General features: G+C 47.6%; 1 protein-coding gene across 1 annotated transcript in view; it reads right to left on the bottom strand.

The window, feature by feature from the left end:
- FPGS (folylpolyglutamate synthase) overlaps positions 1–22669 on the bottom strand; it is a 44249-nt gene that overhangs the window by 8884 nt on the left and 12696 nt on the right. Inside the window, 8 exon segments of the mRNA XM_081847605.1 lie at positions 3308–3409; positions 6756–6903; positions 7632–7709; positions 9219–9321; positions 10268–10329; positions 11868–11945; positions 12851–12965; positions 14744–14808. Coding sequence (XP_081703731.1) covers positions 3308–3409; positions 6756–6903; positions 7632–7709; positions 9219–9321; positions 10268–10329; positions 11868–11945; positions 12851–12965; positions 14744–14808 — 751 coding nt within the window.

Below are 22669 nucleotides of genomic sequence, written 5' to 3' on the forward strand. Positions count from 1 at the left end.
GGCTGCAAGTTCGCCACCGTGGCTCTAACTGCGGATGCTGGAGACTGGGAAAAGCATGTACTCTGCCCTCTTCGTCCTTTGTCTAATGTGGGAACTGACTGAACAGCAGAAGAACACACCAAGATAGGAATTGCGACCTCAAAAGCATGCATTGTTGGTTTCCTCAAGTTTGTGGAAAGGTAAGCCATAATTCTTGCTGCATCCTTGCCTTGAGCAATTAAATATTTTTGAATTCATTCTTTTTGTATCACGCCTTGCCTTCCGCATCCATTTGCGTGGGAGCTGCCTCCTTTGAGGTAATTGACAGGAAAGCCAAAGAGGCTAAACGCGTCTACGCTGTTGTTTCCTTTATGTGAAAGCAAAATGTTCACACTGGGTCAAACTACCGCTTGCCAAAAGTCAAGGGCAACAGCAGTTTGGTCCATTTCAGCTGAGCCATGCCCAGTTCCTCTACACCCAACAGCTTTGTTGTTTAGTTGTTTAGTCGTCTCCGACTCTTTGTGACCCCCTGGACCAGAGTACGCCGGGCACTCCTGTCTTCCACTGCCTCCCGCAGTTTGGTCAAACTCATGCTGGTAGCTTCGAGAACACTGTCCAACCATCTCGTCCTCTGTCGTCCCCTTCTCCTTGGGCCCTCCATCTTTCCCAACATCAGGGTCTTTTCCAGGGAGTCTTCTCTTCTCATGAGGTGGCCAAAGTATTGGAGCCTCAGCTTCAGGATCTGTCCTTCCAGTGAGCCCTCAGGGCTGATTTCCTTCAGAATGGAGAGGTTTGATCTTCTTGCAGTCCATGGGACTCTCAAGAGTCTCCTCCAGCACCATATCTCAAAAGCATCAATTTTTCGGCGACCAGCCTTCTTTATGGTCCAGTTCTCACTTCCATACATCGCTACTGGGAAGACCATGGCTTTAACTATACGGACCTTTGTTGGCAAGGTGATGTCTCTGCTTTTTAAGATGCTGTCTAGGTTTGTCATTGCTTTTCTCCCAAGGAGCAGGCGTCTTTTAATTTCATGACTGCTGTCACCATCTGCAGTGATCATGGAGCCCAAGAGCTTAGTTGACATCAAGTGTCAAGGGGCACTTAAAAAACCTGGTTCAGCTGAAAGGAGTTTTGCAGGAACCCCTAAGCAGATGATCTGCAGTGTCCACAAAGTCCCAATCAAAGTGCTCTGCAAGACAGTCATTCGTTCATTCCTTTTATTTCTATACCACTTTTCCACACACAAAAATCATGCTCAGCGGCCTACAACAAAGAAACAAACACTACAAAAAAAAATTCGTAACAACAAAGCAACATACAAAATACAAAGAAATACATTTCAATACTATAAATATAACAAGATTACTTAAAGAACAGTGCTTTGAAAATGGAACAGCAAGACCTTCGGAGGCAGGGGGAGAGATCATCTGATGTCACTGTGCGGACAGATGATTTGGGCTCTGCTCACTTGCCAGACTTGGTCCATGAGGGCTGGAGGACATAACAACCCAGCTACCAGTTCCCTGGGCTAAGGCCCACCACAATGTAGGCTCTTTTCCATAGCATCATAAGGTGAACTTCTGCAGACTATGCAGATAACAGGGCCTTTTCTATCAGCAATTCATTCTTCTTGCACCCTACTAATTTCATGACAATCCAGTCTATTGACAAGCCAAGAGAAGGCGCAGTTAGCAGCTAGTGCAGGCATGGACAAACTCCGGCCTTCCAGATGTTTGGGACTACAATTCCCATCATCCCTGACCACTGGTCCTGTTAACAAGGGATGATGGGAATTGTAGTCCCAAACATCTGGAGGGACCGAGTTTGCCTATGCCTGAGCTAGCGAGTCTTCAAAAGCAGATCTGTGCTGCAAATGACCCCCTTCCAAGCCCACCTTCTTGGCATGGAGAGAGAAGAAAAGTCAACTGGGCTTTAACCCAGCTAAGTTCTTCTCAGAGTAGACCCACTGAAATTAACGTTACCAAGTTAGTCATGCTCATCTGTTTCAATGGGTCCACTCTGAGGAGGACAGCCCAATGCATGCAGAAAGTATTCTTAGAAGCTGGTCCATAGTGGTGGAACTGCCCTTTTCTTGGGAGACACAGCAAGGCCCCAACCAGGACAATTTCTGGAAGCAGGCACAATGTTTCCCTGGCTTTTGATGTTCCCAGAATACAGCAAGTGGAATGGTGGATTTAATCACTGCCACAGATTTTGATTTCAGCACGGGTCTGGCATCAGCACACAGCGCTCTGCGGCAGCTGACAGGGCCCCAGGTGCTGAAAGTGAGCCCGATGCTCATCCATGCCCAGTGACCATCTTCTTTGGAGGGGGCAGTAGCTGTTGCCTTAATTTCCCACAAAGCTTTGGAGCAAGGCTGCATGAGGATCATTGTGGAAAGTTACAAGAGTGGTTCCTGGACCCAGTCGTTTGGGCACTGCCTCCTCGGTCAGCCGGGCAAAACCCACTAAAGTAGCAAAGGGTTCACTAGAGGGAATTTTGCCCTGTACACCCTCATGCCTGAAGCCAGACCTGTTTTAGCATACTACAGCCACCATTCCTTGAGTTCAAAAGTCTGGATCAAGCAGTGTAGAGTTTGTTTCTTACACATTTTCCTTCATAACATTAGGACCAGAAAATGAGCTTTAAAAGTCAACCAGCCAGTCACACACAAAATACAAAATCCTTTAAAACATGTGTGTCTGTGTCTGTGTGTGGATAACCTGTGGTCTTCCAGATGTTGTTGAACTACACAGCCATCATCCCTGAGCATTGGCCATGCTGGTTGGGCCGGGTGAGAGTGGGAATCCAACAACATCTGGAGGGGCTGCAAGTTCGCCACCGTGGCTCTAACTGCGGATGCTGGAGACTGGGAAAAGCACGTACTCTGCACTCCTTCTCCTTTGTCTAATGTGGGAACTGACGGAACAGCAGCAGAACACACCAAGATAGGAATCGCCACCTCAAAGGCATGCTTGTTGGTTTCCTCAAGTTCTGTGGGAAGGTAAGCCATAATTCTTGCTGAGACCTTGCCTTGAGCAATTAAATATTTTTGAATTCATTCTTTTTGTATCACGCCTTGCCTTCCGCATCCATTTGCGTGGGAGCTGCCTCCTTTGAGGTAATTGACAGGAAAGCCAAGGAGGCTAAAACGCGTCTACGCTGTTGTTTACTTTATGCAAAAGCAAAATGTTCACACTGGGTCAAACTACCGCTTGCCAAAAGTCAAGGGCAACAGCTGTGTGTGGGAAAACAGCCAAGAGAAAGGCCCGTGACCCCCTTTTTTTAGAGCATTGGAGGAGCTAAGAGAGAAGGAGAAACTCACCTTGCAGCATGGCCTCTCCTGGCTTGAAGACAGGGGCCAGTGGTGGAGATCTCTTTGCCGGCATCTCTGAGCTCAACCAGGGGGCCTTCAGCTCACCAATATCTGTCCGGACACAGAAGAAGCCACCCCCTTCTCTGTTAGTGAACACTTAAGTGTTTGCTGCAATCCTAATTTTTTAAAATTCGTTTATTTATATCCCAAAGCCTTCAGCACAAACACGCTAATGAGAAAAACAAAAACAGCAATCAAAGGCAGCAGTTGAGGCTACCACTAAATTAATAAAGGAGAGTTTATATCCTGAGCCCCATTTAAGCCACTGTTAAAAAGATATTTTTAAAAATCAGCAAGGAGGAGGTCTTTGAGAGGCACAAAACTCCACAAAAACTCCAGACTTTCGCATTCTACCTCTCTTTTAAATCAGAACCAGGGAAGGCGGTGAAGGTCCTGTGTGAGTGTCCGGAGGCGGATGGATGGCAGCTGATTGAGGTTGAATCCAGACAAGACAGAAGTACTGTTTTGGGGCGACAAGGGGCGGGAGGGTGTGGAGGACTCCCTGGTCCTGAATGGGGTAACTGTGCCCCTGAAGGACCAGGTGCGCAGCCCGGGAGTCATTTTGAACTCACAGCTGCCCATGGAGGCGCAGGTCAATTCTGTGTCCAGGGCAGCTGTCTACCAGCTCCATCTGGTATGCAGGCTGAGACCCTGCCTGACTATGGACTGTCTCACCAGAGTGGTGCATGCTCTAGTTTTTAATGCCTGACATTTTATTATGCTTTTAATATTCTGTTGGGAGCCGCCCAGAGTGGCTGGGGAAACCCAGCCAGATAGGTGGGGTATAAATAATAATAATAAATAATAATAATAATAATAATAATCATCATCATCATCATCATCATCATATCAAACTTAGCCACTTTAAAGCGTTTGTGATTAAAACGAAAAGGTAGCACCTAAATCTTTAAAATTAAAGGCATTACCTTTATAAGAACCTTGCAAAGTGGACCGGTATCAGTTCGCCCTCTTCCCACTATAGCCCCAAGGAAAGTTAGTTTCCTACACATCCAGCTATCCTCACATGTGGATGGTGGCAGTCCCAATAACCAACCAAGGTGAGACCACGTGCTCTGGGGAGGCAGGCTAATGTATTGCCAGATGTCTCTACTTGCTGGACCAAACTGGGCTTAAGACCCTGACCCAGCCCCCTCCACATGGCTTTTAAAAGACTGGATTCTAAAGTATTATTTCATACAGCCTATTTTTTTGTGCTGCAAGTGAAATTATTTTTATTTTTATTTCAAAATTAAAAGACGACAATGTCAAGATAATACGTCAAACTTAGACATAATTGAGTGAGGCCCATATGGAAGGGGCTGCCTTATTCGGGTGATACCGCTTGCCCATCCTGCCCTGTATGTAGTCAGCATTTACTGACAGTGGCTCTCAAGGGTTTCAAGCAGAGAATTATTTCCCAGCCTTACCTGGAGATGACAGGGATCGAGCCTGTGATCTTCCGCATGCCCAGACACTGAAGAACAGAAGCAGTGATGGGTGGTGTCTGTTAGAGCTGGTAGGGTGGAAGGCAGGGAGACAAACAGCAGGTGGCGCCACAGCCAACTAGTCTTAGTTTGCCCCCATTCTCCTCCTGCTCCATTCTACAAGGTGCAACACTGAGGAGGCTTGCCGTCAGCACCAACCCCTGGCCTCAATGAGAGTAGGAAGGCAAGCAGATAGGTGCTGGCCGAGAGCAGACTAAGATTGTGGGGCGTGGCCCTGCTTGCCCAGCCTCCAGTGGCCAGAAGAGAAGCATACACTCTGGTGTCTAAGGACAGCTGAGGAGCCTGGTTGCTGGATCAGGCCACAGACCCATCTACTCCAGCACCCAGTTCTCCCAGTGGCCAACCAGATGCTTCAATGCGAAGTCTATGAGCAAAGCCAGAACACAAGAACGCTTTCTCCACTTGCAATCTCTAGTAACCAGGGGTCACTGGGAGGCTACGTGCCCTTCGCTCCCAGGAAGAATAAGACCAACCAATGGCCACCACTCCAAAAGGAGAAGCTCACTTGCCCCCTCCCTGTCTGAAAAAAACACTCAGCTCCAATTGCCCCCAGGGACTGTAGGAGGAGCAAGCCTGGGCAGTGTGTATGGAGGTCCTCGGATGCCCAGACGACAAGGCTCCCCCATCGGCCTTGCTGATATGGTCCAAAGGAAAGGAAATCATATGGCCCCCACTTGGCTGCAGAGTGTTGCCAAAAGGAGGTGTACAAGGTGCCATCCAACCATCTTATGGACTCTACTCTGAATTTGTGTAGGGTTTACTCCTTAGCCTTTTCTTCTCCTGAAGATGTCCCGCAAGGCTGTGGAAGTTTAGGGTCAGAGATTTCCTCTTCCTATATGGGCTACCTTCCCAGGCTGATGAGCCCCATCTCACTTCTCTCTGCAGCATGTACAGAAACCGCCTTCTTGACCGTTGGACCTACCCATCCGCTCAATCTGCTAGGGCCTGTCTTGGCATGCAGGTGATAGAAAAGTCCCTAACTCACTGAGGGCTTGAGACCCATCAGCTACCCTCACCACTGTAGGAGCAAGTCAAAGTAAAGGACTCTCTGGCCCATTGACTAATGCAACAAGAGCCACCAACTGCTTTTACAAGCAAGAACAACACAACATGATGGTTTCTACAAAGACTTAGCACAGGCCTCGGTCCAGTATACCTGAAGGAGCGTCTCCACCCCCATCATTCTGCCCGGACACTGAGGTCCAGCGCCAAGGGCCTTCTGGCGGTTCCCTCGCTACGAGAAGCCAAGTTACAGGGAACCAGGCAGAGGGCCTTCACGGTAGTGGCACCTTCCCTGTGGAACGCCCTCTCACCAGATGTCAAAGAGAAAAACAACTATCAGACCTTTAGAAGACATCTGAAGGCAGCCCTTTTTAGGGAAGCTTTTAATGTTTATTAATGTTATTGTATTTTAGTGTTCTGTTGGAAGCTGCCCAGAGTGGCTGGGGTAATAATAATAATAATAATAATAATAATAATAATAATAATAATTCTCTATCTTCCATGCAGGCAAGCGAGAGACATTATCAGAGTCCAAGAACACATTCCAGCATGGCAAGAGTAATCTTTCAAAGAGGCTGCAAGGTAGGGCTTGCAAGACATGTAGCTGGGGATGGGATGTGTCCCAGAAAGAGTGCTGAGGGCCAGACAAAAGGCCTGGAGGGCCACATTCTGCTCCCAGGCCTGTGGATCCCCACCCTTGCTTTGCTGCTATGTACAGAGTCAATTCAGACACGACAGTGGAGTTGTATACCTTTCCAACATTGTAGCATGACATATTCTCACGGCTACTCCATCTTATACCTGAGCGTCCCAGTTATGTATTGGAAGTTGTTCTGAGGGGCACAACCCCGCCCCACCCCGAAAAGTGAAAAATGACTCCTTCCACTCACCCAGATACCCCTGCTGTCCAAGCCACATGTGAGAGAGCTGGAGGGCCAAGGCAGCGTTGGAGCGCTGGTGGTCACCCGCCAATCCCAGTGGAAGAGGCTTCCCATCCTCTTCGAAGGCATCCAGGTCAGGGCACAGGTACAGCTGGCACTGCATAATAATTTAATAATAATGATTTATTATTTACACCCCACCCATCTGGCTGGGCTTTCCCAGCCACTCTGGGCGGCTTCCAACAGAATATTAAAATACAATAGTCTATTCAACATTAAAAGCTTCCCTAAACAGGGCTGCAGAAGACAAAGGCTTCTACGCTCCGGTTATCCACTCCTCGCCAGCCGTCCCAACCAGTCACGTAGGAAACTGGACTGCCCACGTGGATAACACCCAACATGAACCAGTGGTTTTTAACCCTAACATCACTTTGCCCCTGCTGCAAACATGCACTGTCCCATTGCTGAACTGGTGTTGTTGTCATTAAGCTTCTAGATGTTCACCTGAAATCTACCTATCCTTCCCTGGGTGATACCAGAGACAAGACTTTTCCCTATTCCAAACATGGCAGACCTTCATGTACAGCTGCCTTCACTAACCTGGTGCCCTTGTTGTTTTGGGCTAAAGCTGGCTGGTGCTGGTGCAGGATGTGGTCCAAAACATCTGGAGGACACCAGGGCTGCTGAAGGCAGCTGCGCAGGAAGAGGGCTCACCTCCATGTTTACCTCTGTTTTCTCTTCTCCAAGCTAAAGGTGTCCACTCCCTTGGGCATTTCTTCATGGAACTAGGTTTCCATATCCTACCCCCTTTTCACACCCCAGGAGGGACTCATGTTCTGAGAAGGAGGCTAAGGACATAAGGGTGTGTTTTGTGGGACTTCTTACCAAACTCTTCTCAGCTCTCTCTCTCAGGACATCTAAGGGCCGCTCTGGCTGAGGAACAGTGAAGGCCGGCACTCCAGGCTGAAAAGCAAGCCGAGAAAGAATAAAGGAGCAGCTTCAGAGCACTAGAAAAGGGGACACACACAGTTTCTGCTCCCAAATGCAGCCTGACCATATTCCACCAAGTTGCACAGTGCGCCAAAGCTGAGCAGGGGGTGCCGACATACATTCTGTGTGGGCTGCTGGGGTGTGTGGGAAGCCAGGTTCTGTTACATCAGGGATAGGAAACATTTTTCAGCTCAAGGGCCACCTTTCCTTCTGGACAACCCTCCCGAGGGCCACGTGCCAGGGGTGCACAACAGGCTAGCTTCTGCACACACTTGCAGAGCCCTCTCTAGCCTCCATCTATCCACATAAGCAAAAGGAATTATGAGGGTTTAGGGATATATTCCAGCCAGGGGAAAACACTCCGAGGGCAAAGCAGGTTCAGTGGAGGTGAGTGGCCAGGGAAGCATTCAAAGGTTCAGACTCAAGAGGTGTGAATGGTGTGAAAGTGGCCTCAAACAATTAGAAAGTTCAAATGTGAAACATCAGTTTATGTGTGTGTGTGGATAGAAAGATAGATAGATTGATAGACTGATAGATCGATAGATCGATAGATAGATGAAATGGCAATAGACAGACGATAGATAAAGGTAAAGGTACCCCTGCCCATACGGGCCAGTCGTGACCGACTCTATGGCTTGCGCGCTCATCTCGTTCTAAAGGCCGGGAGCCGGCACTGTCTGAGGACACTTCCGGGTCACATGGCCAGCGTGACGAAGCTGCACTGGCGAGCCAGCACCAGCACCAGCGTCGCACACGGAAACGGCGTTTACCTTCCCGCTAGGTAAGCGGTCCCTATTTATCTACTTGGACTTAGGGGTGCTTTCGAACTGCTAGGTGGGCAGGAGCTGGGACCGAACGGCGGGAGCTCACCCCACCGCGGGGATTCGAACCGCCGACCTTACGATCAGCAAGTCCTAGGCACTGAGGTTTTACCCACAGCGCCACCTGCATCCCCTCAGACGATAGATACATCACCATTATTATTATTATTATTATTATTATTATTATTATTATTACCCCGCCCATCTGGCTGAGTTTCCCCAGCCACTCTGGACGGCTCCCAACCGAATATTAAAAACACAATATTTCCATAGGATTCAAAGGATAAGAAAAAGGGAAATGGACATATGTGCAAACAAAGCAGCGTAAGTACAGTTTATAATTTTAAAAAAAATTACAAAATATGCATGAATCCAAATTACAAAAAACCTTTCACACTACACAAAATGAATATAAACACGCAACCCCACATATACAACCACTCTCCTTACAATCACTACATCCCTCCATCCACTCAATTCTCATTCCGATAGAACACTCCAACATTGAAACAAGGAATAGCTAACCAATAATCTTGTACGGAAAAATAGGCCCACTAAATAAAAGCAACCCCACAGCAGCAGACCCCCCCCCCATCCATTTCCTGCCCATGTTTCACCTGGCGTAATAAAGACGTCTCACCTAAGGACATTAAGGCCTTACCTTGAAGATGCCTCCCTTCTGCCAGGCAATCTTCTCAATGGTGTCACCCAAGATGCTGGTGTGGTCGATACCCAGAGAGGAAACCCCACACACAACCGGTTTCCTACAAGGAAGAGAAGGTGTGAGAAAGGCATCCCCTCTCCTTGGGCTTGGGGACTCTACTGTATCCAAACCACAAGTCTCAGTGAATGGCAATGGGGTCCAAGTGCGCGCGCACACACACACCTCTTTCGAGCAAACGCAGAGGTCAGTGCTCCACCTCCCCTTTACTCGCCATGCCTTGCTGAGGTAGCTTGCACAATGATAGGCCCATACAATGAGAATAGGACTGCTGCAAGCTAGCCCACAATTCCTGCAAGTTGGTGCTATTGTGCTATGTGGGGCAGGCAACCCGGCTCTAGAACTGCCTGCATTTCTCTCAGTTGCACCAGAAGAAAGGTGTACCAGCTAGCATGGGACCGACTGTCCAATTTGGTTCCTCCCTTCCCAAAACTGCCAGCATCAGCAGTCATTCTCCAACTTAAGTTACGTAATCTTGTCACACTCTGGTGACTGAACTTGCCTGTCTTTCTCTTCCTTCACATTTGTTTTGCCTTTTGTACCTTGTCTCTTAAGACTGTAAGCAATTATATATAACAACTACTTGCTGACATGCTGAAAGCCAGTGTGATGCAGTGGGGGGGGAAACTGAGAGACCTGGGGCCGTATCTCCACTCAGTCATGAACCTCAGTTGGGTGGACCTGAGGCAGGAATGGCCTCTCTGCTTAACCCTCCTCACCGGGTAGTTATAAGGATATAATGTGGAGTGGGAGGGCCATGTGCATTCATCATTAGCCCCATGGAGAAAAGGTGGGAAAGGAAATAAGTAATAGTAATAATATAAATTAAGAAATGGAGCGTGCACACCAGTGGGAAATTGTTTGGTGAACTATGCCCACTCATTAGGGAAGCAAGAAACTGCTTAATGTTCTTTTTTTATGAGATGACATTCCAAGCATTTCCCAACAAGCAGATGACGGCCATTTCGAACCACGCACACATGCCCTACCTGATAATATTGGTGCAGTCATATGCACCACCAATGCCAACTTCCATGACTGCTAGGTCTACCTGAGAAGAAGAAAGGTGCGTATCAGCAAAGTACGTACACGGAGCAGGCACACTCCAGGGGAAGTTGGGCTACAGCTTCCATTGTCTCTGACCACTGGGTCATGCTGGCTGGAGCTGATGGGGGTTCAAGAGTTATGGAAATCCTCCAAGCTGGGGGAAGGTTGGCCTTAAAGACACGTTCCGGGACTAGTGAGAGTTGGTCTCCAGCAACTTCTGGAGGGTGACATATTGGTTACCCCTGCACCATAAAGTGCAGCATGGAATCTCAAGGGGCGAGGCATCCTTTATCCCTCTCTCGCTCTGAAAACTGGATAGACCTGAACAACACTATAAGGAGGGTGGCCACAGGTCCTTCTCTACAGAGGACAGTCCTCTATTTGAAACTGTCGTCTGTTGGAAGGTTGTCCAGTCAAATCTGATAACAAAGGCAGAACAGGATGGGGCCTTGAAGTTGTTCATCTATAGTTAGCACCTGGACAGCAGAGTAGGCAACCAATCACACATTCACAGTCTTCCACACTAAGGTGAGCTTTCCATCGAAATTACAGCCATTATCTCTAAAATTGCACTGACTCATATAATATTTGCATGTACTAATATGTATGCATCTATGCCCTCTTTTGTGGTGACAAAACATAAAAACAAGGCTCCTGTTCCAGGCTGTGCAATCCCTAAGCAGAATTACTCTTCTGAGAGGAACAGGGAGGAATGGCAATATTTTGCTGTAAATCCCATTTACCATGACTAGGAGCCATTGACAGGCGTCTTATCTTCCACTAATCCAGGCTTTCTCAACCTCAGCCCTCCAGATGTTTTGAGACTACAATTCCCATCATCCCTGACCACTGGTCCTACTAGCTAGGGATCATGGGAGTTGTAGGCCAAAAACATCTGGAGGGGCCAAGGTTGAGGAAGCCTGCACTAATATGTCTGATCTCCTCTTCTTTAAAGGGCCATGCGAGCAATGCCACCAAGCTCCTTAGGAACATAGGAAGCTGCCTTATACCAAGTCAGACTATTGGTCCCACCTATTTCAGTATTGTCTACACTGAGTGGCAGCAAAGTTCTCCATGATTTCTGGCAGGGTTCTCTCTCAGCCCAACCTGAAAACTAACCTGGCGTCTTCTGCATGCCTACCAAAAGCACGACCACTTCCTCCATGTCCGGCCCAGCACCTTAAAGGCCAATATGCCATAACTGGAATGTATCCATACACCATGCATTTAAAGCACTATGATACTACTTTAAACATGGCTTCCACCAAAGAATTATGGGAGCTACAATTCCTAGAGTTCCCTGTGAAGAAGGACTGATTTTTTAAACCACTCAGGCAACTGCAGCTCTGTGAGAGGAACAGAGGCTTCCTAACAATTCTCACCTTAAACGGACTACAGCTCCCATAATTCCTTGGGGGAAGCCACGGCTGTTCAAAGCAGAGTCATAGTACTTTAAATGTATGGTGTCAATGTGGCTTAGACCCAAAATCTAAGCCTAGCCTCACTCTGGTCAACGTTAATGAATGAGTCTGCAAGGAGTACCTTTTCCTGCAAGAAGACATGGAAAGCCATGATGGTGAGGAAACGGAAGTAGGCAGGCATGGCTGGGTGTTCAGAAACCTTCGGAGAAAGCAAGCTGCGGGTTAGGAGGACTGCAATTCACCAATGAGCAATCTATACCCCAAAACAAAGCCTCTCTTTGTTCACCATTAATCAGCCAAACTGGGTTTCCTTGAGATGTGCACTCTGGACTCCATAGTGCAGGAGATTTTCAAACTGTTGTGCTTAGTCCAACAGCAAAGCTAGAATTAAAAATTTTTTCCCAGACAGCAGTCTTTTATTTTCATACAGCTATGTCAATATAAAACCACCAACCACAAATCTATCAAAGCATACAACAAAAGTTTCTATTTTATTTAAATGCTTTTACAGCAAAAACAACCACACATCAGAATTATGTGAACTATTTTCTCACTCCAACTTTATGCAACACAGTTCCAGAAATACTTTATAGCAACGTTTTGCTAACTTTTGAATACTTTTATTTGATTTTTTAAAAAGAGGAATGGCTGAGAAATGTTTTAAATAAACCAAGATAATTTTAAAAATATATACAAAATGGCAAAAGTGACAGCTCTGAACCCACAAAATCACAATTCTAGGCAGAAATCTACTAATGGAAAACAATCATTTTGCCTTATCATTCCTTCTATTTCTAACGTTCATGCCGTTGATGAGTGTAGCCTAAACACCACCATCCATGCACAAGACAAAGTGGATCAGCAGACCTGGGGAACCCCCAAGATTTGCAGCAGTACCACAGGAAACCCCCAACACTCTCTTGAAACCAACCCAAAACAGGCCCACAAAGACTATGCATGATCAGCAGCCGGAGAATGACAACCGACTTGGCAATCTGGTAATGGGATGGGAGATTCTGGGAAAAGGCCATTGCTGGCCATCAGGGAGTGAAAGGAGCCCCTCACACTGCAACACTGGTGGCGAACAGGTTCTGCCGCACCCACCTTGCTCTCCTCCAACCGATTATACACCTGCCAGAAGTACTTGCTGAACAGCTCCTTGCTGATGGGCTGCCCATTAATCCGGATCCTCTCGCGTACTTGAACCAGATGTGGAGAACTTTGGAGAAAAACACACAGAGAGGATTAAGCCCTAGACTCTGTGCGAATCCACCAAGTAGAGCCCAGATATCACTGAATGCCCTGCTGCATTGTCTCTCCTACAAACACTTGTGAAGGGCAGCTGAGGCACGCGCTTGGGCACCCTCGTCGCTGCAGCAGTGCTGTCGCACGCCAGGATGCAAAGCAGCAACAAGTTGGCAACGGGTGTGAAAGGATGCACATCTGTATCTGCAGCCACCCCCAAAGCTCCCCTCCGCCCCGCTTGGCGCTGTCCTATCTCAGTGTTTCCCAACCTTGGGCCTCCAGCTGTTTTTGAACTACAATTCCCATCATCCCTGTCCACTGGTCTTGCTAGCTAGGGATGATGGGAGTTGTAGTCCAAAAACAGCTGGAGGCCCAAGGTTGGGAAACACTGTCCTATCTCATCCCAGTCTCAGCATGGCCACTACACATGTTGTCCCACCTGCTCCCTTATATTAATACAGTGGTGCCCCGCAAGACGAATGCCTCGCAAGACGGAAAACCCGCTAGACGAATGGGTTTTCCGTTTTGGAGGCGCTTTGCAAAACGAATTTCCCTATGGGCTTGCTTTGCAAGACGAAAATGTCTTGCGAGTTCCTGCGGGTTTTTTTTCCTCCCCCCCCCCCTTTTTCTAAGCCACTAAGCCGCTTATCAGCTGATCCGCTAAGCTGATAAGCTGCTAAAAGCCGCTAAACCACTAATAGCGCTAATCCGCTAAGCTGTCAATGGGCTTGCTTCGCAAGACGAAAAAACCGCTAGACGAAGAGACTCACGGAACGGATTAATTTCGTCTTGCGAGGCACCACTGCAATAATTTATTATTTATACCCCACCCATCTGGCTGGGTCCCCTAGCCACTCTGGGCGGCTTCCAACAAAACACTAAAATACCATAACCTAGTAAACATTAAAAGCTTCCCTAAACAGGGCTGCCTTTAGATGTCTTCTAAAAGTTTGGTAATTTTTTTCTCTTTGACATCTGGTGGGAGGGCATTCCACAGGGCGGGCGCCACTACCAAGAAGGCGCTCTGCCTGGTTCCCTGTAGCTTTGCTTCTTGCAGTGAGGGAACCGCCAGAAGGACCTCGGCGCTGGACCTCAGTGTACAGGCAGAAAGATGGAGGTGGAGACGCGCCTTCAGGTATACTGGACCGAGGCCATTTAGGGCTTTAAAGGTCAGCACCAACACTTTTAATTGTGCTGGGAAATGTACTGGGAACCAATGTAGGTCTTTCAAGACCAGTGTTATGTGGTCTCAGCGGCCGCTCCCAGTCACCAGTCTAGCTGCCGCATTCTGGATTAATTGTAGTTTCCGAGTCACTTTCAAAGGTAGTCCCACATAGAGCGCATTGCAGTAGTCCAAGTGAGAGATAACCAGAGCATGCACCACTCTGGTGAAACAGTCCACGGGCAGATAGGGTCTCAGCCTGCGTACCAGATGGAGCTGATAAACAGCTGCCCTGGACACAGAATTGACCTGTGTCACATAATTGACAGAATTAACAAAACTATGATTCCCAGAGTAGTTTAATGGTCAACCCCTCTTCCCAGGGATTCCTTGGAATTGCAGCTTTGAGGGGGAATAGAGACCTCCTAACAATTCACATCACCCTTGACAAATTACAGTCCCCTGCATTCTTTTTTGTGGGGTGGAAGCAATGGCTGTTTAAAACTGGTATCGTAGTGCTTTTAATGTATGGTGGGAATGTGAACCAAGAGAGGCCTAGCCAGCCCAGCCCTCAACTCAGCAGCACCTACCTGTAGAAACCAGTCTTTAAGCCATAGTTGCGAAGAATACGTTCTGTGAAGGCACATGCTGAGCCCTGAGGTGGGGGAGAAGCGGGAAAGAAATTACTTAGTGGACAAAGGCAAGAAGGGAGGGTGTCCCTTCTTCTAGTAGGAAGGCAGGCTCAAGTTCTACCCACACGCTGCTGGTTAAAAAAGAAATCTGCGCAGGGACACATCTGTCTGGCAAGGGGAATCTGGACAAAATTGCTACCCAAGACAACTCAGGTGATTTGATACAGGAGCCCAAGTAATACATATACATAGCTGCTCATTCAAATGGGGGTTCATTTAGAATTGCTCATTAACTTACACTGTGGGTGGGAGGGTGGGGGAGTGAGAATACTGTGAACCATCTGGCCAGGTTAAAGCCTGCAAATCAACCACCATCTAGATGTTTTCCAACCACCCCACCTTTCTGGGACATATCTGGTGCTTTTCCATTCATGAACTCTTCCTTTTGTTCTGCCTTCACAAGAAAAAGGATATTATTCCCATTTTACAGTTGGAGAACTGAGAGAGATAAAGATTTTGCCCGGGACCAAACAATGAGTAGCCCAGGAAATAATAATAATAATAATAATAATAATAATAATAATAATAATAATAAAATGTGATTCTGGTGAAGGGCTGGCAAGAAATACAATACATAGCAACAATATTATATCCTGCCCTTTTGGCACCCTAACCATAAACACAACTGGAAAAACTAGAAGCACTAAAAATGTTTAGAATGTTTTGCTTAAGAACGGCATTTCTTAAAAAACAGTGTCTGGATTAGAAGAGCATGTTTTGTGTCCATGTATATCAGAGATAGTCAACATGGTGTCTTCCAGATGTTGATGGTTAGACATGCTGGTTGGGACTGAGGTGAGTTGTATTTTAGCAGTGTCCAGTGGTGTCACATTAGCTACCCGTTGTATATATACACACCAATGAATAAATCCAGATCTGCATCCAATCACACAGAAAAGCCAGACTGAGTCAGCTCTTCAGACTAAGGCTGGGCGATGTTTGGTTTTCAACATTGCAATATATAACCAGCTAAACATCGTTATATACTAACATATCACGATGTCTGAAATAAGAATGGAACTCTATAACAAGGAGGTAACCTGCTTTTTAATAAAGGCTTGCTTTGTAATATGAAGGGAAGCTATTCATGGAAAAACAACAACCTAAAAACAAGAAAAATAAAAACAAAAAACACTCCCCCCCAACCCTGTGTAATCGCTAGTGGGGGTGGTTGGGAGGGAAGAGAAGGGAAGTGGGGGAAGCACATAAAGCAGCATAGGGTTTGGGAACAAATGTGTGAGAAAGCAGAAGGGCTACGGGAGAACTGAGAATTCAGCGTAAGGGGAAGAAAATGGGAAACATACCGAGGGGGGGCATAGACACGAGGGAGACACAGACAAAATAGTCTTTCATAAAAGCTTTCCTGTACAGCCCCTGTATAGGAAAAGTTCCAAAGTGCCGAATCCGCCTGGCTCTGTGAAGGCGGCTCTAGGGCTCTGGCAGCATCCCAGAGCCCTTGTGACGCCTTCCCAAAACCAGACAAAAGGGATTTTGTAATTTTCCATAAAATTGACCCTGTGAGACCAATATTTGGCGCCTCCAAGTGGATCCTCACAGCTATGCATCTTCTCAATTTTGCGGCATCTCAGCACCACCTTCAGCTTGAGGGAGGCGGTGCCAGGGCTCTGGTAACATCCCAGAGCCCTTGCGCGGTCCTCCCAAGGCCAAACAAAATGGAAGGGCCTTTGTAATCTTCCATAAAATGGCGTCCTGTGGAGGCCAATATTTGATTCCCCAGCTTTGGGAAGGTGGTGCCAGGGCTCTGACAGCATCCCAGAGCCCTTGCGCTGTCCTCCCAAGGCCAAACAAAATGGAAGGGCCTTTGTAATCTTCCATAAAATGGCGTCCTGTGGAGGCCAATATTTGGCGCCCCGGCTTTGGGAAGGTGGTGTCAGGGCTCTGACAGCATCCCAGAGCCCTTGCGCTGTCCTCCCAAGGCCAAACAAAATGGAAGGGCCTTTGTAATCGTCCATAAAATGGCGTCCTGTGGAGGCCAATCTTTGGCGCCCCGGCTTTGGGAAGGTGGTGTCAGGGCTCTGACAGCATCCCAGAGCCCTTGCACTGTCCTCCCAAGGCCAAACAAAATGGAAGGGCCTTTGTAATCTTCCATAAAATGGCGCCTGTGGAGGCCAATATTTGGCGCCCCCAAGTGGATCTTCTCAATTTTGCAGCACCTCAACACCACTTCCGGCTTTGGGAAGGTGGTGTCAGGGCTCTGACAGCATCCCAGAGCCCTTGCACTGTCCTCCCAAGGCCAAACAAAATGGAAGGGCCTTTGTAATCTTCATAAAATGGCGCCTGTGGAGGCCAATATTTGGCGCCCCCAACTGGAGCGTCTCAATTTCATACCACATTACGTCAGCACCCTGTGCAGAGAAACATCCAGTACTCCAAATCCCGCACTGCGGCTAAGCAAGGCGCCTGGCTTTGGGAAGGAAGCTGCAGGGTCCCAGAGCCCTCCGTCCGTCCTTAGGAGACGCAATACACTTGCAGCAAAATAGCAGAGTGAAATGCATGCAGCCCCCTCCCCTCCCGCTGCTTCTGTCCAGGGAGTAAGGATTGTTCCATCTTCACAAACCCCTTCCACATGAGAGACAGGTGTCGGTTAAAGTGAGATAAGGGATGGCTCTCCTGAGGTAACAAAACAGAAGCCCCTAAAAACCCACAGCTGAAGGACAACTTTGTTTCTCAGAAACCATCTTTAGAAGAACCACAATAAAGCACAGTAGTTCCATTGTACCTTTTTGTACAATTCTGGGGCTCCACCACTAGAGGTGCAGTTAGGATTTTTGGGCGGATGAAACAGCATAGCACTATGTAAAAAATGAGAACAGAATGGTGGACTAGAAACAGAATTAAGTACCTACAGGAAAAGCAGGGCTTGTATGCCCTCTCCTAGATAACAGAGAAGGTTCTGCTACTTGAAACGGCGTGGAGATCGACAGACTGAAATGAGCATCTGACATACACCGAGGCCAGAAATGAAAAGGGCTGCACGAGGGCTGGGCGATGTCTGGTTTCAGGATCGTGATATATCAACAGCTAAACATTGCGATATACCGATACAGAACAATGTCTGAAATAAGGATGGAACTCTGTAGAGGCAAACTGGGTAATCCTCTGGCAACTGCTACTACTTAGGGGTCTAAAACTTACAAAATTTAACTTCCCTTTAACATATTGCTATGGCTGTTATTTTATAGTACAGGTAATTTTTAAATTAGAACATTTTCAAAAAAATTAAAGCTGTAGGAGTAATTAGTAGCATAGATATCAAAGGCAAGATGAGAAAATGTTCCCTAATAGATACGAGGGAGACACAAACACAGAAGGGGAGAAGGGAGGAAGGAGCCATTGGCTGTGAAATATTTCAAGCTGTTTTTAATTGTTTTAATTGTTTTAATGTAGAGTTTTAATTGGGGGTGTATTTCTTGGGGTGGGGGTAATTGTGAAATGCTCATATGTTAGTTTGCATTTGTATTTTTAGCTTAGTTATTTATGTTAGTTAAATTATAAAAGTTATTTAAGGGGAGAGGGACAGGGCTGTCCCAGGAGTGGGTCCTAGCCAACATGTCTGGGGCAGGTTCCACGGGGGGGGGGGGGATGCATTGGGATACCCAATCTCAGTGATCTGGGGCAGGAGGAGGAGTTGCTCCATGGAGGCAGGTTTAGTCATTGCCTCCAGGTCTGGTCCTGACCAGAAGGATGCAGGTATCAACCAGGGTGTCCCACATGACCTTAAGGTGCTGCTGTGCAATGCCATCCATAATTTGAACATGGATGGAGGAGTTGACCTGGCATGTATAACAGAAACTTGGTTATACATAGCAGATGTTCTTGCTCCTGCTTGTCTACCAGGTTTCTCTTATGCACAGCAACCCAGGGCATGTGAGTGGGAAGGGGGGTGGCAGTGATTTTTAGGAAGTTATTAGTTATCATCAGGTGTCCTATTAGGGATAAAGACCCAGTTTTCTGAGTGCATGTTCTAGAACTTAGGCAATAGGAGCAGTAGAGCATTCCTATTGTGGACCGACCTCCTTGCTGCACCAAGGATTCCCTGCCAGAGCTGCCTCGGGTGATGACACATGTTCTCCTGGAGACGCCTAGTTTGGTTGTCCTGGGGGATTTTAACATCCATGCCGACATAACCTTACAAGGGGACTCTCAGGACTTCGTGTAAAGCATGGCCTCCATGGGGATGTCCCTGAATAAGTTTGGCCTGACTCATAGCCATGGACATGCCTTAGATTAGGTGTTTTTACCTCTGTGGACGTGAGTGATCTGACACTAAGTTCCAGTGGAACAAAAGAAGTGCCATGGTCAGAGAACTTCCTGGTGCAACTGGACTTCTCCGCAACCCTTCCCCTACACAGAGAGGTGAGACCAATTCAAATGGTCCATCGCTGCTACTTAATGGACCCAAATGGCTCCCAGAGAGTGGTAGGGGATGTATTATCCCATGCTGATTGCCTTTTAGTTAATTCCCTGGTGGCACACTGGAATGCAAACTGTCTGGCTCTGAAGTGTCCTCTGATTGCATGGAGCCTGGAAGGGCCCTGTGGTTTCCCCTGGAGCTGAAGGCAATGAAACAATCATTGAGATGGCTAGAGGGCCAGTGAAGAAAAACACATTCCAAATCGGACCAAACATAGGTTAGAGCTCAATATCTAGCCTACCAAGTGGAGATAGTGATGGTGAAGAGGACCTTCTTCACCACCTCTACTGCATCTGCAGAAAACAGTACTAGGAGACTCTTTCAGGTGGTTTGTAGCCAATTATTGCCCAATCCCATCTTTCATTCTTGGGCAAGATGATTGTGTGGTCCCTGAACAACTCCAGGTATGTCTGGAGGGTGTGGACCATTTGGATCCCTTCCATTCGGGATTCAGGCCCCATCACAGGATGGAAACCGTCTTGGTCATGCTGGTCGATGATCTCCGGCGGGCTACGGACAAGGGTGAAAGCTGTTTCCTCGTTCCGCTGGATCTCTCAGCGGCTTTGATACCAATGACCATGGCATCCTTCTGGACCATCTAGGCAGGTTGGGAGCTGAGGGCACTGTCATGCAGTGGTTCTACTCCTTCCTCTTGGGTTGTGTCCATAAAGTGGTGTTGGGGGTCAATGTCTGGACGCCTGGGCATTCACTTGTGGGGTGCCACAGGGCTCTGTCCTCTCCTCCATGCTTCTTAGTATTTATATGAAGCCGTGGACAGAGATAATCTGGGGGTTGGGGCTGGGCTGTCACCAATATGCTGATGACACTCAGCTCTATCTGCTGATGGATGGCCACACCAACTCGGCTGCGGACACACTGACCAGATGCTTGGTAGCTGTGGCTGGATGGTTTCATGGCAGCCGATTGAAACTAAATCCTTCGAAGACATAGGTCCTATGGCTGGGTCGGGATGGCATGGGGATGAGGGACCAACTCCCTTCTCTTGCGGGGGCCCAATTAGTGCCATTGCCTTCCGTTAAGAGTTTGGGTGTAATCCTTGACGCCTCCCTTTCCATGGAGGCACAGGTTACAGCAACAGCTAAGGCGACATTTTTCCACCTTCGCCGCATCAAGCAGTTGGTCCCTTACCTTTCCCGCCCCGACTTGGCCACAGTGATCCATGCGACGGTCATCTCCAGGCTTGACTACTGTAATTCGCTCTACGCGGGGCTGCCCTTGAAGCTGTCCCAGAAACTCCAACGGGTGCAGAATGCAGCAGCGAGGCTCCTCACGGGGTCTCTGCCATGGGAGCATATTCACCCAGTGCTTTTCAAGCTGCACTGGCTCCCGGTGAAGTACAGGGTCAGATTTAAGGTGCTGGTTTTGACCTTTAAAGCCCTTCATGGCCTAGGACCCTTGTACCTACGGGACCACCTCTCCCGGTATGCCCCATGGAGAGCCTCAAGGTCCATAAATAGCAACACCCTAGTGGTCCAGGGCCCTAAGGAAGTTAGATTAGCTTCAACCAGAGCCAGGGCCTTTTCAACACTGGCTCCGGCCTGGTGGAACGATCTGCCTCATGAGACCAGGGCCCTGCAGGATCTGATTTTTTTCCGCAGGGCCTGTAAGACAGAGTTGGAGCCAATTTGATTCCCTCCCCCTCTTTCTTTTTTCTTTTTCCTTTCTCCTCCTGTGATGAGGCTGCATTTTAATATTTTAATGTTTCAATATTTTAATTGTTGTATTTTAATCTTGTTTTTAAGTTGTATTCATTCAACTTGCTTTTATTATTGCTTGTTAGCCGCCCTGAGCCCGGCCTCGGCTGGGGAGGGCGGGGTATAAATAAAAATTATTATTATTATTATTACAGTGGTGCCCCGCAAGACGAACACCTCGCAAGACGGAAAACCCGCTAGACGAAAGGGTTTTCCATTTTGGAGGCGCTTCGCTAAACAAATTTCTCTATGGGGTTGCTTCGCAAGACGAAAAAATCTTATGAGTTCCCATGGGTTTTTTTCGCTTTTTTCGCCCTTTTCCTAAGCGCTAAGCCGCTTAACAGCTGATCCGCTGATAAGCCGCCTCTCAGCTGATTGCTAAAAGCCGCTAGACCGCTAATAGCGCTAATCCGCTAAGCTGTCAATGGGCTTGCTTCGCAAGACGAAAAAACCGCTAGACGAAGAGAATCGCGGAACGGATTCTTTTCGTCTTGCGAGGCACCACTGTAGTATTATTATTATTATTACTATTATTATTATTATTACCTCTCATATAAATCAGAACCAGTGAAGGCAGTGAACATCCTGTGTGGGTATCTGGAGACAATTGGGCGATGGATGGCAGTCAATATAATGAGGTGGAATCCCGACAAGACAGAAGTATTGGGGGACGGAGGAGGGCCCGTGTGGGAAATGCCCTGGTCTTGAATGGAGTAACTGTGCCTCTGAAGGACCAGGTACACAATCTGAGGGTCTTTTTAGATGCACAACTGTCCATGAAGATGCAGGTCAATTTTGTATCCAGGGCAGTTGTCTACATGTTCCATTTGGTACACCAGCTGCAACCCTATCTTCCTGTGCAGTGTCTTGCCAGAGTGGTACGTGTTCTGGTTATCTCCCACTTGGACTACCACAACATGCTCTATGTGGAGCTAACTTTGAAGATGACTTGGAAACTATAACTAATCCAGAATGTGGCAGCTACACTGGTGACTGGGAGCAGCCGCTGGGACCATATAACATGGGTTCCAGATGATCTGCACTGGCTCCCAGTACGTATCTCAGCACAACAAGTGTTGGTGTTGACCTGTAAAGCCCTAAATGGCCTCAACCCAGTATACTTGAAGGAGCATTTCCACCCCTGTTGTTTAGCCTGGACACTGGATATAGCTCTGAGAACCTTCTCTGTGAGAAGTGAGGTTACAGGGAACTAGGCAGAGGGTGTTCTCGGTAATGGCGACCTCCCTAGGAGGTCATATGTCAAGACATTTGAAGGCAGTCCTGTATAGGGGAACTTTTTAATGTTTGATTATGCATTTATATTTCTTGGAAGCCACCCAGAGGGGCTGAGGCAACTCATTCAGATGAGTGGGGTACAAATATTATTATAATAATAACAACAACAGTTGTTGTTGTTGTTGTTGTTGTTGTTGTTGTTGTTGTTAAAGAAGCTTAAAAAGAGGGCAAGGTTTATTTTTATTTTCTTTAACTCAGAAGTAAATAACCCAGTTTATTTTTCCACGGGACTAGCAGCAGCTTCCAAGAGAGCCCCAGCTGAGGGCAGCAGCAGTTCAAATGGCAGGGCTGGGCAACAACTTGGGGGGGGGTCTGGGGAAGTGAGGCCGAAAGGGCTTCCTGCTCTTGTGAGGACCCCAGTATGGCTTGGGTGTCAGG

The sequence above is a fragment of the Podarcis erhardii genome (genome assembly GCF_964252035.2).
Source record: "Podarcis erhardii genome assembly, chromosome: Z".
NCBI classification, from domain to species: domain Eukaryota; kingdom Metazoa; phylum Chordata; class Lepidosauria; order Squamata; family Lacertidae; genus Podarcis; species Podarcis erhardii.